At 36.4% G+C, this 16,419-nt stretch overlaps 1 protein-coding gene across 16 annotated transcripts in view; it reads left to right on the top strand.

The window, feature by feature from the left end:
- Positions 1–15,889, top strand: part of MCTP1 (multiple C2 and transmembrane domain containing 1) — a 536,345-nt gene extending 520,456 nt beyond the window's left edge. For 15 of the 16 annotated variants that reach the window (XM_063085528.1, XM_063085527.1, XM_063085526.1 and 12 more), the window contains 4 exons: positions 8,148–8,257; positions 12,300–12,409; positions 14,740–14,837; positions 15,818–15,889. In XM_063085528.1, coding sequence (XP_062941598.1) covers positions 8,148–8,257; positions 12,300–12,409; positions 14,740–14,837; positions 15,818–15,889 — 390 coding nt within the window. The remainder of the gene's footprint in view (positions 1–8,147; positions 8,258–12,299; positions 12,410–14,739; positions 14,838–15,817) is intronic. The other variant, XM_063085539.1, reaches the window with a different exon arrangement.
- Positions 15,890–16,419: the final 530 nt, after the last annotated feature.

Here is a 16,419-nt window from a genome sequence, read left to right as displayed (position 1 = left end):
TCTGGTTACTTGGGAACAGCAGTCTCATGGCTTCTGCCAAGGTCAGCCAGGAGGCCTCTTTGGTCCTTTCACTTGGAGTCCATCTGAAAGCAGAACTTCTCCTGGGACAAAGCCTGAGATGGGATAATCTATAATGCCCTTATCTAGACTAGGGGCCTTGCTAGCTCATAATAAGATTAAGTCAAAGGTTTTGATATTGCTATATAGTCCTAATCTTTAAGAGCTTTCAAGTACTTGCAGGACAGTTAGAAGGGGTTTTCCTGAGTCATTAGGACCAGGGAGATTCACAACTCCCTTAGCCCCTACGTGTGTTTGGGGGGGGGGTCTGAGCAGGAAGAAATTTGGCTTCAGGGAACTCTCCTGACAACAGGTACATCTGTATCCCTGGGTGCTTTCTGTAGGGTTTATTTCCATTTATATTTAATGAAAACTAGATGTTTGTGTACAGCCTTTACAAATAGTTTTTAGTTTTTGTTTAAGTAGAAGTTGACATGGTTAGCAAGTTTTGTATCTGCCTTGGCTTTATGTCATTTTTGTTTCTGATCCAGGATGTTTTTTTTCCCTTCCTCAGTCTATGTTTCCTCCTCCTCATCCTTCTGTCCTTTGGAGTCTCTCTTCTCCAAGTTCTCCTTTCCCTTTTCTCCTTTTTCTTTCCCTTCCATCTCTCTCTCTCTCTCTCTCTCTCTCTCTCTCTTCCTCTCCTTTTTTCTCCTATCTTTTCTTTCCCTTTCCTTCCTTCCTCTTTTTTTACATTCTTTTCTTATCATAACCCTTGGAGTGCTGGCTCCCATTTTAAAATGCCTATTGTTTGTACTGTCTAGCCCTGGGAACATTTCTCTCCAAATTCTTGTTACTTTACAATCACCTTTAAAGTCACATGCAAATGTATAACATTAAGCCAACATGGCAAAGAACATCTAAATGCAATCACAAATTGCACTGTAGAAAATGAGCACTGAAACACATAAGGCTACCTTTCAACAGAGGAACCAAAAAATTAAGACCAAGTAAATGCCGTTCTGAAAACAAAAAACAAACAAACAAACAAAAAAACAAGCAAAACTCCTGTGCCAAGTCAACACAAGGGGAAAAAAAGATCTTTTCAATGTAACATTATAAAAAATCTGCCATCATTTTCTAAAATAAAATGTGACAACAGTAAGTCATCTGGAGCAAAACTACACATGCATAAAAAGTTTAATATAGTTGGGAATTCACTCTAATAATACAAAATTTTGTTTTTTTCATATAAGCCAAAATGAATAAAAATACTTTTAATTCTTTGTACTAAAGAATCGTGTCCATAATTTTATTATAACTACTACTAATAATAATTATAGACAATTTATTTATACCAGTATTGTACTAGAAGCTTTACATGCATTATTTAATTTAGTCCTCCACACCAAGGTCAAGGTTTTGGATACCCATACAGGCCAGCCATCCAACCACCAAAAAAAAAAAAATTTAGTCCCTTCATAATCCTGATATATAGATGTTTTTGAGGACTGTTTTATTCTTTTAAAAGAAAAATATACTGTCTTGTTAAATGGTGTCCATCTATCTTCTTAACATTAAATATGTCTCAGAATCCTTTAGTGTCTCAATGGAGAGTCCCTATTTTTAAAGGCTAAAAGAAAAGAGCCAAGGCACCAAGTAAATTGAGTAAGACTTGATGTAGTAAGAACTGAGTAAGACACTTAGATCTAAGATTCAGTAGCCAAGGGACTCTATAAGTTGCCAAGCAGCTTGCTGTGAGAATTTCAGTATTCTAGATTTCTGGCTGAAATGTAGTAGTTTTCTATATCTGAAAAAGAAGAAATATTGGCACAGAGAAAACATTTGATCACTTCTTTGTGTGCCTTTATCCAATCCATGTATCTCAAACTAATGTATTTTCCATAGGTTAGAAGTATAGATCTGAGAGGAATTCTATTCTGCAAGGCATTTTACTAAATGAACTAGAGAAAGTGGTGCCCCCAAGCCATTTTTAACATAGAAAATAAATCACAGAGAACATAAACATATTCCAAACACAGTTGTAGATTTCATGCTATGTGAGGGTATAGTTGTCCACAAAAGAGCTGTAGTCAATGGTAAACTATAATAAATAATTATGTCTCATAGCAAATATCAACTTATCCCTTACCTTTATATAGAGGTTTTATATATATAGCAAGACTTTAAAGGAGAAGCAAAATTATGATCAAGATTAGCTCTTTGAGGTAGAAGGTATTTCAAACCTAAATACTTCCTCCCAGAAATAATAAGGTGACTGTATGCTCTGGTTTGCTGTCACAGTTTGGTTTTATGTTTGTTATGCCAACATAAGATTTAATAGCTCTTTTCACGCTTAAGACACTCTCTCACCCTAGAAAGTGAAATAACGTTAATTTTATAATAGTAATATTACAGCAAACATATTCTATATACCTGCTAACTGTGATAAATACAGCACAGGTGTTCAATAGATTCATTTTCTATGATATCAACAAGGTTGATAATGACTACTTTGGCAGCGCCCCTAAATGCATTAATGACTGAAGTAGGATGCAGTTCAGCATGAAGAACCAGTCCCAGAATACACACCCCCTGATGCCCATCACTTGGGCTTCTTGTTTCCATTCAAAACACAATCAATGAAGGAGGGCATTTGTCACTTTGGTTTGAAAGTCAATGAGCTGGATTCTCCAAATATGTAAGATATTCCTATTGGTTCTTTAGGTCTTTAGATTTTCCTACATATCTCAAGGCAAGGAAGTAGCTACTTCTTTGGGAGAATCTAGTTAACTTTCTGTTGTGATGTGTGACAGTAAAATAGGCAAATATTAGACAAACACTGTAATTCAAGTTTTGCAGTTATTGATGTTTTCTGAACTATTTAAAATCTAATAAGAAAGCTTTTTTTAAAATTGTGTAGAATCATCAGAGATAGTTATGCAACATAAATCTCGCATGTTCTCAGATTTATAGTTATAGCTGTTCTTTATGGGTAATTTTTTTTTTTTACATCTTCAAAAGAAACCTTAATAATGCATTAAAAAAAAAAAAAAAAACTGTGTCAGTGCCAAGCCTTTGGATGATTAACTACCCTATGATATTTCCTTCATCCAAGCTGGTTTATAAAGGAAAGCAAAAACGACAATAAAAGAAATGTACCAATTTATTCTCTACTAATAAAGTATTGAACATTAGTGAAAAAAGTATGAAATATTGGAATGCAACACAGAGCAATTCCATTACCCATTGCAGTTTTGGGTCATATACTGTATATAAAGAGTAATTACTTCATTGGTTGGAGACCACAGTGAAGGACTATAGAATTTGATGAAAGAGATTTTAAAATAAAATTTTTATCCCAAAGCATTTGCTTTTCAAAACTTTGCCAACATTACAGACAGACCATTTTTATTTTGTCTTTTGGTGGCCAGGGGTAAAGGAGTGGAGGTGTGCTGCAAGTGCAGGAGAAACAAAGAAAATTAAGAGTGAGCAGATTTTTAAAAATTCTTAGTCAATAATGATACATCAGCACTTGGATTTTAAAGTATCTACTAAAAATTGTCTTTGCAGATGACTTAAATGATACATCCTGTTAATGAAGGTCCCATGTTTAATATTTGCTCACCACATTGTTGACGTTCAGTCTGGTAGTTTCTAACACATCTTTCATTTTCTACCTTTGAATTAAGTTTCTGGATTTCATTTTCTTGCTGAAGATTTTAGCTGCGTGATGAGCGCCTCAACGCTAGATCACGATGTCTACAACACAAGTTCCTAAACACTTTCAAATCTTTTCTCCTTGTTTATCTCACAGGGATTCTGGGTGGAAACTGAAATCTTCCTGGATAGACTAGCAAGTTCACTGGGTGTATTATGGAGAATACAGACTCTGGAGCTGGCCAGTCATGTCCCAATCCGAGCTCTGTCACTTTTCCCTGAGCCTGTTTCCTCTTCCACAGAGTAGAGAAATATAACTACATTGTAGGATGGTTGTGAGGATTGAATGTGCTAAGTGAAAAGTACTTTACAGTGTTTAATGAGAGTCTGTTTATATTCTACTTCTTTCCAAATATAATGATTCCAGAAATAATAATTTCATAAGATAGCTTATAAAAATACAAAAAATACTTTAAAAAAACGTAAACCACAGTAAGGTCGTTCTCAATAAGAACCAATTCATTGACTTCTTATACCCATCTTCCTTTAATAACATTCGAGAATATCAGGGAAATATTCTGATTATAAAAGTAAAACATTAATTGCAAAAAATTCGAATATTATAGAAAGTACAATTATCTTCCATTATCTATTTGACACATTCCCTTCATCTTCTTTCCCAACATAGCCATTTTAAAATAAGTTAGGATTATACTATATATCACATTTACTTCTTACTTTTTTTTCAATTTCTATTAGATCATGAGCATTTTTGTTGTTATTAAATATTCTAAATATTTTCTGATTTCATCAATTAATAGTCTATCAATTAATTATATGTGCCATAAGTAATCCCACTCAACATGTTAATGGTTTTTCTTTTTGTTATCATAAACAAAACAGCAATAAAAATTCCAAATGTTTATTGAATACATTAAAAATATCATCCCATCATTTGTCATATTTGTTGCAAAGCTTTTTCTTTCTTTTTTTTTTTTAAAAGATGACCGGTAAGGGGATCTTAACCCTTGACTTGGTGTTGTCAGCACCACACTCACCCAGTGAGCTAACCAGCCATCCCTATATGGGATCTGAACCCGTGGCCTTGGTGTTATCAGCACCACACTCTCCCGAGTGAGCCACGGGCTGACCCTGCAAAGCTTTTTCCACTTAAGACTTTTAAATTTATGATGACTTTTGACATGTTTTTAATGTTTTTGATTTTATGTAACCATTGCTATAAATTATTTTCCTTTGTGATTTCTTCTACTGCTTGTACGTTTAGAAAGTTCTTTCCTATTCTAATGTCAGTAAATAGCTATATTGTCTTGCTTTTTTATAATTCATTTTTAGCTTTTAGCTTTTTAAATATTAACCTGGAATGTATTTGGGGATATCTATTTGAGGTAGATATTGAGGTAGATTTGGGGTACCTCAAATATATTTGAGAGCCTATTTAAGGTAGGACTTAATGTAATTTTCCCCAAATATTTAACACAATTGCCAGTAATATACTTTCTTCTTTATGATAGTGTCTTATCATATACCAATCTCTCTTTCAATGCCCATATCTCATTTTAATTACTTAAATGTCTGGCACACTAAATGCCTTCTCATTGTTTCTCTTTACACAAATGTCTTGGCTGTAGTTACCTATTTATTCTTCCAAACAAATTTTAGAAACACTTAGTCAAATTCTCCCCATTTTACTCCACTCCAAACATTAGGATTTGGTTGAAATTGCATTAAGCCTATACATTCAAGTGAAACAAAAATTATTTTAGTATTCAGTATCGCATAATAGATACATGGTATCTCTATTTTCTACATGTAGATTTTGCACGTTTCTTGTTAAGGTTATGCTTATGTATTTTATATATTTTATTGTTATTGTAAAAGAACTGTTTCCTCATAATTTTGAACTGGGAAGACATTATTTAATCTCAATGGACTTCATTGTACAACCTGGTTCATCTACAGTTTTGATTTATTCTGTATGTGGAAAAAATTATATATATACATAATAATAAATATTATATAAATAATAATAGTATATATTTTGGGGGATGGGGGCTGAAAATGGAAGTCAGCTTTTATTCAGGAATACAGATGACCTGAAGAGAGACGTTAGGCTCGCCCATCTCTTTTGGTAAACCTGAAGGAGAGTGGCCAGACTAAAGCCATCTCAAAGACTCAGATTTACTCAGGGGTTTGTAAAGAGGGGGTGAGGGAGTAGAAAGTGGGAAAGGAAAAGCAGGAGGGAGGAGTATGTGACCTGTGGGCAAGGAGCCAGGCAAGGAGCCAGGTGTAAGGTCTACCTAAGGCCACCTCTGTTTTCTGTTCCCATCCTTGATGTTATCTTAGGGTCCTGATTCAAGATGGAACCAGCATAGCTTTGTTGACGTCTTCCTTGGTTTCTCAAAGTCTGGACATTATGTGTCTTGTAGCAAGTCTTCAGCTCCATGCTGATTGTTCCAAAGTATTCTTCTAAACCATTTTTCTGTTTAGAGCTTTATTAATTTCTTCTCCAGTTTGGTCCTGGAGATTCTTGAAAGGTATTCTTTTCTGCTGGCTTTCAGGCTCTGATCTCTTCTATCTGCATCTCCAGAAGGGCAGGGTGGCTTTTGGTATCCTGCTCACAGAGCCATAACTGAAGGGGCCAAAGGAAAACATCACCCCTAAAGGTTCATTAATAAAAATCACTGATAAATTTAGATCAATAGGAAGAAAAGGCATAGAAAATTTTATTATTTAACATGCTAGGGGAAAGCAAAGCACGGGGGGCACCACAAGAGAGTAATTTTCCCTGGAAAAACATTTTTAAGAGCACTTTGCTTCATAGATATAAATGAACTTGGCTGATGCTTGGGAATTGAGAATACTAAGGGCATGTAGATTGTTAGGACAGACCAACTTTGTAGTTATGAAAGGAACTAGAAGGAGCCATTTGTTATTAATTTTATTGTAAAATGTACAATTGCATAGGTGAAATTAATGCATCTTATTACTGTAAGTGGAGAAAAGATAAGAAGTGGTTGCACCCTTCAAGTCAAGGGTGACTTTTGAAGATAGTGGGGACCCCAAGGATAGCTTATTGTTTCCTACTCTGTTACTTAGCTTTATGTATCTCTTCTACGCCATTGTTTGCCAACCTGTTTTGGTGTAAGCAAGATGATTAATGTAGACAGTTTCTCCCATGGGAATTAAATTTTAAGTGAAGGCTCTAAGTAACTGGTGTCTATACTAAAGATCAAGTTATAAAACTGGACTCCATGTCCTTGGTCCCAGTACACCCTCCTGTCCTTGGGGGATGCATGCACTCCTGTCATTCACTTGCCCTCGGTTTCTCAGGTGAGGAGGTATATGCCATCCAGGAGGTATATGCCAGCCCTGGCCAAGTGTTCACAGTGTAAAGTGCTTTAAACTCTTCTGAAATAAAAGTCAGTATGTAAATGTGCAACATGACATTATTATTCTAGCTTCCTGGCTGCTTTCAGCAAGCACTGACTGCCACATGAGGTCTCAAGTGTTCTGGCATAGTGTGCAAGTGTTCAAAAGAAGTTAAAGTAATGAAATTGGATCTACATTTCCATAGATATTCAAGCTGGCATGAAAGGATGGAGTCATGGAATCAGGGTTGGATGGTCTCCACCAAACAGCCTAGGCAAGTGCCTATGATGCCAGGCTACTAAGTGAATTTTCAGTTGTGAAAGGCCACCACTATTTCTCCCTCTGGGTCTAAAATGCACATTTTCCCCAGGCTTACACCACTCTCCGGGTGCTTTATGCTCAATCCCACCCACCCATTACCTGGAACATCAGCTTTGCTTAAATTCAACACAAGTTTTAAAATGAAGTACATACAAAGATGGGGAAAATGTTTAGTTAGAACCCTAATGTAGTATATGCTACTATATAAAATAAATATAAGACTATTATTTTCAAGATGGAGGTCAGGCTTAGTGTGTATCTGATCTAGAAAGCGTCCACTTAATGGATTTCAGTTGACTTTGTCATTTTTTGCAGTTTTCAATGCTCACAGGTCATCTCATTTGCACCCAGCATTCTCGGATGCTGAAATATCTGGAACCATAGCCAAACTTAGGTTTATGGGTGGTGGGATCAAAAAACTGGGTCTATTAACTAGAGGGCCATGGAGGGTCCACAGTCAATGCAGGATCCAGGTTTGGTAATTCTGAGACCTGCCCTCTCTCTTGTGCCCCTAGTCCCTTAATTGTTTTTGTTCATCAGGGCAAAAGCTATAGAACCTGATTCTTCTGCTTTACAACCACCTATATAGTAGCACAGGTCCATAATGCTTCCTCCCCATATCCCTTAATATCCTGAATTTTCATGGGCTCCAATTATCCATTTATATACACAGGGATGAATTTTATTTAAGTTTAAAAATGCAAGAGTGGGACAACCCAAAGCATTCAAGCACTGAGGAATACCTTCACTCATACAGAATTTCTTTTATTTTGTTTCAGGACAGTGAAAAAAAGGGATTTATAAATAAAATCTATGCCATCCAGGAGGTATGTGTCAGTGTCCAGAACATCCTAGATGAAGTGGCTTCCTTTGGCGAAAGGATAAAGAAGTGAGTGATGCTGACACGTGAACCCTGGCCTTCTGTGGGACGGGGTGTCCATTTGTTTCTCGGAGGTTGAAATGCCACATTGTTTTTGTCAGAGGGCACTCCTTCTGGGTGATCTATTGCTCAGTTTCATCATTATTTACTTTGTTTCTGCCTGTCTTTGGTTTTATGAAAGTTCTATCAATTTCCTTCCTGAAATTTAGAACATATTGGTTGGAAAGAAGTCATACTCGTAGCTTTGAAGAAATAACACCGTCCTAAATTTTAGCACATTTTTCACAGTGAAAGACTTTGTTCGTAAATGAAATATGAAATCATGATAGAAAAAAAAATAAACCAAGCCAAATGAGGATTTCAGGTAATCAAGACACACCTGCATTTTATTATTGGTCTAGTTATATTTTTATCAAGTTACTCTAAATACTAAAAAATTGTATTATGTATCACATAATACTCTTAAAATGCAAAAATATTCTTAAATTCTTTCATATTTGTGTACTTAAATAGCTGGTATCATAATTATCAATGAAATAAACTAATGCTTTGTCATTTAGAAAACACACAGAATTTTTATAATTAAATAATACAGACTCCTTTACTTAAAAAATTAATCCTTTCCTTAATTTTTTAAACTAAGGAAATACAGTTTCATTGAGATATCATGTAATAAACTTAAATTCTTAATATTAGTGTGTTTTATATAAAATAACTTTATTTACTAACATACTTTTAAATACAATTGCTTATTTATAAAAACAATAAGGTAGATTTACAATAATTGATTATCAGTTAAAAATATACTAAAGCCCCATACTACTAAACTATGTGAAAATTTGCCTACATAATTATTGCTGATGGTCTATATATCTGGGGTGTTGTATATCTGAATAAGCCTTTATTTTCCTGGTTTCATATATCAATTCATTGTTCATTATTCATAACCAAAAGTGTTCTGCAGATTTGGATCCTTGGGCATATGCAGAATTTGAAAGGAGTAAATTATTTAAACTGAAGGTGTGAGTCATCATCCAGTGCCTTTAATGTTGCAAGAGATAATGCATTTTATTTTGTATAATTTTTTGTTTAATACATTTCCACGTATGCATAAGTGCTGAGTTTCCACATTATAGTAGACAGAACAGCCTCCCTGTCTCTCCAAAATGTGCCTCTAAGCAACATTCAGTCTCAGACTTCTGAAGACTGATTCCTACATCTTTTCCTTCTCTTCTTCCTCTCTGTGTTATTTTCATCTCTGAGAATGTTCCCTTCAACACCCTGCCCACTGAAGCACAGTATGAAGCCCTAAATTTGGGGCATTTCCCCTACTGAGTGTTGTCCTTTCTCTGTGGTGCATTGTGTGCTGATACCAGAAGGAAACGTCTTCATTTATACCGGAAGACCCTGGGTCAGCTCTGAGGTCTGGCTAGTGAATGCTAACCGTTAGAGGTAGGAGGCCTCAGAACAGGTGCATGGCTGGAAAACATGATGGCTAACTGAAGGCTATGACCAAATCCTGGCAGTGGACCAGGCTTGGGAAAGCTGGGTTTTGTAGAACTTTCCATGCTGAGATAAAGGAATAAGTTATAGGATCCAGTGAGTCTTATAGGAGCCATCTCTTCTGCACAACCATCTTTGGGATGCTAAAAAAGAGAAAGTCCCTTGGGGTCACGTGGGATTAAAAGCATCTATCTACCCAGAAAGCAGATTCAGAAGTAATCTTTAAGCACAAAATGAAATTACTACCTATTTCTATTAATGCCTATTTCTATTATTAACGTATTTTGTTACTGAATAATCATTTCATTTGTTACTAAATTTTTATTTGTTACTATTTGTTACGAAATAATCATTCCAATTGCATCTTTTTTTTTTTTTTGAGGAAGATCTTATTCTAGATTTAGATTCCATAATGCAGAGTGTGGAAATAGAAAGGGCAGTCTTTTTTTCTAACATTAGCTGCACTGGTGAAGATTTTTTGCTGTTTATCCTTCCAAAAGAAGTAGGGAGAACACAGGCAGTCCTTCAGTGGGGCTGTGCAGAAGAAAGGTTTTCGGAGTGAAGAGCCAGTGCCCTCACATATGCAATAGTGTGATGGATGGCTCTAAGCTGAGCCACAGGAAAGCAAGCAGACCCTCGGCCTTCTGTTCTCTCCACAAGGAGGCAGAAGCAAGAGAAGCACAGATGAGGCATGATCCTTTACCTGGTGACAGTTACAGGATGCTCACTCTGACCACAAGAGAAAAAAAGACAAAAGATGGTAAAGCCAGACCCCAAAGGTTACTGAAAGCAGCACAACCAGCATGATCCAACTTTGGCTCTTTTACTAGAAAAAACAACTTTAGGAAACAGTTGACCTAGAGAGACACAAAAAGCAGGCTATATACCATGAAGCTAAGGAACAGTTCCTAAGTGTTATGCTGAGGCCCAGCATAGGAAGAAAATCACTTAGCAATCATCCTTTATTGAATCAAAATTGCCCTGGACAAACTCCACCCCAAATGAGTACAATACAAACTACCAGGAAATGAGAAAAAATAAAAAACATTAACATTTATCCACATCACATACAATTTCATATTTTTCTAAAGTGTCTTTTGGGCCCTTCTCACTGCCTTATGAAAAGAAATCCATACTTCAGACTGCTGGAGTTGATTAGCTCTAATAATATCACCTGATTCACATAAACATGTTACACCACATCTAGTCTTCCTTGATAAAATAAAAGCGATCCTCATGTTTTAAAGGAGGAAACTCAGGGTTAGAGAGTTTGATTCATCTACAGTCTAACAGAATCTAGGATTTGAACACAGATCTGCTAGCTTCTTGGCTCTTTTCATTGAACCGTGTTAAAGAGTAAGTCAGCTTAAATAGATCCTATTTGGTAGATGAACACTGAGGAGAGAATTCAAAGAATGCAACGGTATGCCTGTGAAAGGTGAAATATTTAAGTACCCAACCCTGGCAGCGCCACACAATGTTCCTGTTTTCTTTGTAATTTTGTCACTCTCTCTTAAAGATTCACCACAGAACTTCTACATAAAAAGCCTAAAATGATTACAATCCATGTTCCAGTTCCCTGATTTTCTACACTGTCTTTTTTGCCTTCTTAGTCTTCATTTTTCTTTTCCCTTTTTGTCCCACTAATTCCTTCCCATCTCCTTAGTGCTATCTTTTTTTGTAACTTCCTCTACTTCTGTTCACCAGTCCTGTTTCTGTTCTTTGTTACCATGTCGTCTTGCTGTCAGTACTCAGTCTTGCAGCCTTCTGTGCTCCAGCCCTCCACACCATCAACCACCAGCAGTATCGCAGCTCTGCCCTGCTACAATACACACTTTTCCATTTGCACTCCCTTTTCAGTCTAGCCAACAAATCTACTACATGCCATGCTCTCCTTTGCCGGAAGTCACAGGAAGAATAGTAAGCAATACTGGCTGTATTTCTCAATTACCTATGTATTTCTGGGAAGAAGGGCAATGATGGCAGGTGAATTTTTTACAAGGCTAACTGCTAACCTGATTTCCAGTTCTATTTGAAACATAGCTGAAGTAGGAAAGTGAGTATTCCCCTAAAGAATTCTAAAATTCAGAGGACTTACTTAAAAATTTATTCTATAGACAATTGCTGGCAACATTTTATTCCCCATGTGGAGAATGAATGGTAGAAAGAAAGAATGGTAGGCCCAGGGGTCTTCCCCTCTATGAGATTTTGGAGAAAACAAGGCTGTACTAGTTTAATGGTAGCAAAGAAAAGATCTTTTCACCATGTGGGGAGTCACCCAAGGAATGCAACGACTTTAGAATCAAGTCACCTGGAATAATCTGGTGGGGTTGGTAGGAAGACCCTTTACCTGGGCCCTGTGTTTATAGAATTGAGCAAGTTATGACGAATCTGTGTCCTCTGACAGCCTGCTATAATTAACTTCTACTCCAGAGAGAGAAATGCAGACTAACTAGGTCCCAAGTTAGTCAGAAGCACATTTATTTTAATCTTTGTTTGAAAAAGGTGTGAAGTGCTCAGATTGCTGATGTGTTAATTTTTCATTCAGTACTTTCAACTGGACTGTCCCATTCTTAAGCTGGCTGGCCATTGTAGCCCTCTGTATGTTCACAGTCATCCTGTACTTCATTCCACTGAGATACATTGTCCTTGTCTGGGGTAAGTAAAGCTTTTTTTTTTTTTTTTTTTTCTAAACTGTCTTAGCTAAGAACAAACTATTTTTAAGGGATGAGTTATACTGTCAGTAGTTCCCTAGATTATGGTCATGAAACTACTCCATGATGAAAAGAGACAGGTCAGTTAAAAATCACAACAGTATGAAGATTTAGTTCTACCTGCAAAATGCATTTTTCTTATCTGGCACCATAGGCTCCATCATACTATAAACATGTTGTTGTGCAGATTGTTCATATATCAAAGTGTAGCTTTGTCTAGATATTGCTCTGATTTATTTTCACCACTTATAGGCAAACAGAGGCATTTCGATCCATATGGTGCATTTAGGACAATGTGCTTTTTTGCTTTGTTACTTTATCTTGTGGAAGTGTATGTAAACATGGTACTATACATGGCCACATATTTAAGTGGTCAACTCTAGGATTTGGAGAAAGACTTCTTAGGAACAACAACAAAAATCTGCTTTGTGTGTACTAAACAAGAATGCTTCTGCAAAAACGTGCTTTAAAGGTGATTTTTATTGGTCCTAATTTTTAATGCAATTATGCTGCTTGCCAAAGTTATCACATACTTAGATTCCATTTAGGAGGTAGTCAGTTTCAGCATTATTCATAGTTTGGTGTTTTCTTTCCCCCTTTCCTGACAAAATTCTTGTTTGGAAAACTCCATTTTCAGTCTGTAAGATCTACTAACGTAAAAACTATGACAATGATATATACAGGCAAGACTGGGTAGAAGTAGAACTCTCTACTTGCCCTGCACTTCCATACACACACACCGAAGATTGCTAAATCCACACAAAATGCAAAGAACTAAAATGGGTTTTAACTTCAGAAAACAAGCTTACATTGAAAGCAAAAATATCAAAGGGAGTTTTTTGTTCAAGACTTTTAATGAAAAGTAAGTTGAGGTTTGATGTCTCCAAGCCCTCCAGTTTTACCATTCCTATTTCTCTATTCTTTTTGGCTCATCTTGTCATATCTTGAGCAAGCCCTATTACCCCTCATCAACACTAAGATTATCTTTACACCGTGGGTGGGAGAAATGGTGATTATTTTTTTGTTTCCTAATTTCTACAATTCAAAGAAATTCAATTAGGACAGCACTATTCACTACACAAGGGAAGAGGCATTTCCACCATGTTCTTGCTTCCGACTGTGTGTTCAAGCCCTCATCTTTCATTCTTTCCTCCAATATTTAAAGCAGTTGCTGTTTTATTGGAGGAATTTGGGTAGAGTGTCACGTGTGGCAGCTTATTAACACTAACTTATCTAGGGTCAGACCCACCTTGGGCTTGCAGAGTCATCTCTGCTCCCCTAGGTAACAAACCCCCAGTTTTGCTTCCCCAGGTTCTCAGAAACTGGAGCCAATGGTAGACATCTGGCTATGTAGCCTGTGATGGCCTCACTGGCTGGCTGTCTTAAAATTAATTTTAGAGAATGTGTTTTGGCCTCTTGTTTCATCAAATGAAATAAAACAAGAACAGTATTCCTTTAGTGATAGGTGATTGCTGAAATATTAGCCGGAAATTTAAGACACAGGTCTTACATGGGGAGAGAGAGACCAAAATCAAGATTCCAGAAGAAGTTCATTCTGCATGAACTTCCCAAGAAGAACAAAATGCTCTAGTTTATGGCTCACTTTTTACCAGTGTTTTTTTGTTTTGTTTTGTTTTCAAGTAAAGTTGTTTATTTTTTCAAAAAGCTGTGGCAAACCCTCTTTGATTTCATGTTTGAAAAAAACCAAGGTCACATATCTTCTAAACATGTAGTTTGCATAACAGCAACAGCCCCCTAACCCCTCCTCCACCAAAAAGTGTATTTTTGGAAAAAGAAGAAACCAATAAATTAGACTTCTTGCATTAGCAATCTCAGTCCAGAATGTAGGAGGACAAGTTTCACCATAGATGAAACACTAAAGCAAGGCTTCTAAGTACTGTAACACTGGGGAGAAAAAAACCAAGATATTGTTCATTCCTGCTAGGTACCCCCTTTTATTTCCCAAATAAAATGCCTTTCTGCTGGGAAGGAGCTACTAAAGAGCAAAGAGAAAGACAGAAACAAAACAAAACAAAACAAAACAAAAATAGGGGGATAAAAAACAGCAGTTCAGTTGGGAAAGAGGGAGAAAGAACAGAAAGATAGGAGGGAGGGTAAGAGGGAAGAAATGGGTGAATTTGTTCATTCAGTCAAGGCTGAGGGGTAGCATACAAGCTAGATCTTCAAATTACTGCAACACTTTTGCAAGAAATGTGCTTTGTATAACTCCAGACTTTGGAGATTTTGATAGTGTTTGATCTATTACTTTTTCAGGCATCAATAAATTTACAAAAAAGCTTCGGAGTCCATATGCAATTGATAACAATGAACTACTTGATTTCCTTTCCAGAGTCCCTTCAGATGTACAAGTGGTATGTAGGTTCCATCATCATCATCATCATCATTATTATTATTGTTTTAATGTAGTGTGGTGCTGGGTTTTAACTTTTACATGCTTTTTAATTTCAAAGGTTTTAGAAGAGCCAGGTAGAGTTGACACAGCCTGTAGCAGATTTTACCAATCAGGAATTTAGCCCACTTGAGGTGCTATCCAAGAAGAACTCATAGAGAAGAATGAGGAATTGGAAAATGAGAGCAGGTTGCATAAAGAACTTACCACAGCTGTCAGGGAGAATCCTCCTCAGCTGGAGTTTGTGAAGGGATGTCACCATGACCTGAGTGGAGGAAATAGAAATATTAGATGATGAAAGCAAAATGTGTCAGTGGACATTTAAGAGAAAAACATTTTTTCCCCAAATTTGCACAAATTTAGTTTTAAAGATGTGTAGTATGGGGATTTGAGGGGGGTGGTTAAGCTGACTGCTTTTTGAAGACTGAAGCATATCTCAAAAAGCCTTTGAAATCCTTTGAGATTAATGTCCATTAACCATCAACTGCATTCAATGTGAAATAAGAAAAGTTTTTATCAAAATCGTGAAACTGGGTTGCCGTGAAATCTTTTTCCTTTGTTTCAGTTGAGTTTTTCATTTGATGAGACATGATTGGGCTGGAGGGAAATGGTATTAAACAAACAATAAATTGCAAAGAACCATTATCCAGCCCTTCAAAATACATCGAGGTGGTTTTGCTTTTAATGTAATGTGTTATGGACAGTGAAGACCCCAGCCCATAACCAAAGTTCACATCAGGGCTCTATGTAGTTTCTGGCAGGATTTCCCTTCTGACTCTTGCTCTATCACCATGTTGTTTTCTGTATCCAAGCTGCAGATCCCATACAGCTTCTAGAGTAAGCATTTTTCCCCCCAAGCACTGTCTCTCATTCCTTTGCTTTTCCTTCCTTTGCCAAAAAGTGGCCACCTGACCAGTCTTTCTCTGAACTCTGTTTAAACAGGTGCAGTACCAAGAACTGAAACCAGATCCTTCTCATAGCCCATATAAAAAGAAGAAAAACAATCTTGGCTAGCCAGCTCCCAGCACTGAGGAGACGAGCATCTGTTTGAGAAGATAAAAGAAAAAGCCTTCAGCCTCAGCAGCATTTCCTTTCTTTCTGCTTTTTATTTATTTTGACTTTTTATCATGATCGAGAGAATTTGTAAATAGTGTACAAAGGCATATGTCTTTGAAAATATACTTCTATTGTACAGACTCAACTTGATAAAGGTTTAGCTACTGCTGTGTGAAAGCCTTGTTAGCTGTGGGTAATAATATAACACATTGAAAAAACAAATGTAAGAATGATAACATTAGAAGATACACACTTCTCTAATTACAAGCGGAAGAACCAGAATATTGGATTAAATACTCATCTGTGCTCTGATTAAATCTACATAAATTGTAAATGTCAGTTTGATTTTAAAGTTTTTTTTAAATGTGATTATTTTTTTTATCTGAAAAGTAATTCATTACAATTTCCTATGTTTTATACATTTCAAAGGAGACGGGGAGGGAATCCCAAAGCCTGAATAATGGAATGGCTGCATTTCAATTTAACAC

Source organism: Cynocephalus volans, chromosome 2 (genome assembly GCF_027409185.1).
Source record: "Cynocephalus volans isolate mCynVol1 chromosome 2, mCynVol1.pri, whole genome shotgun sequence".
Classification (NCBI taxonomy): domain Eukaryota; kingdom Metazoa; phylum Chordata; class Mammalia; order Dermoptera; family Cynocephalidae; genus Cynocephalus; species Cynocephalus volans.
This window is presented reverse-complemented; position numbering and strand designations above follow the sequence as displayed.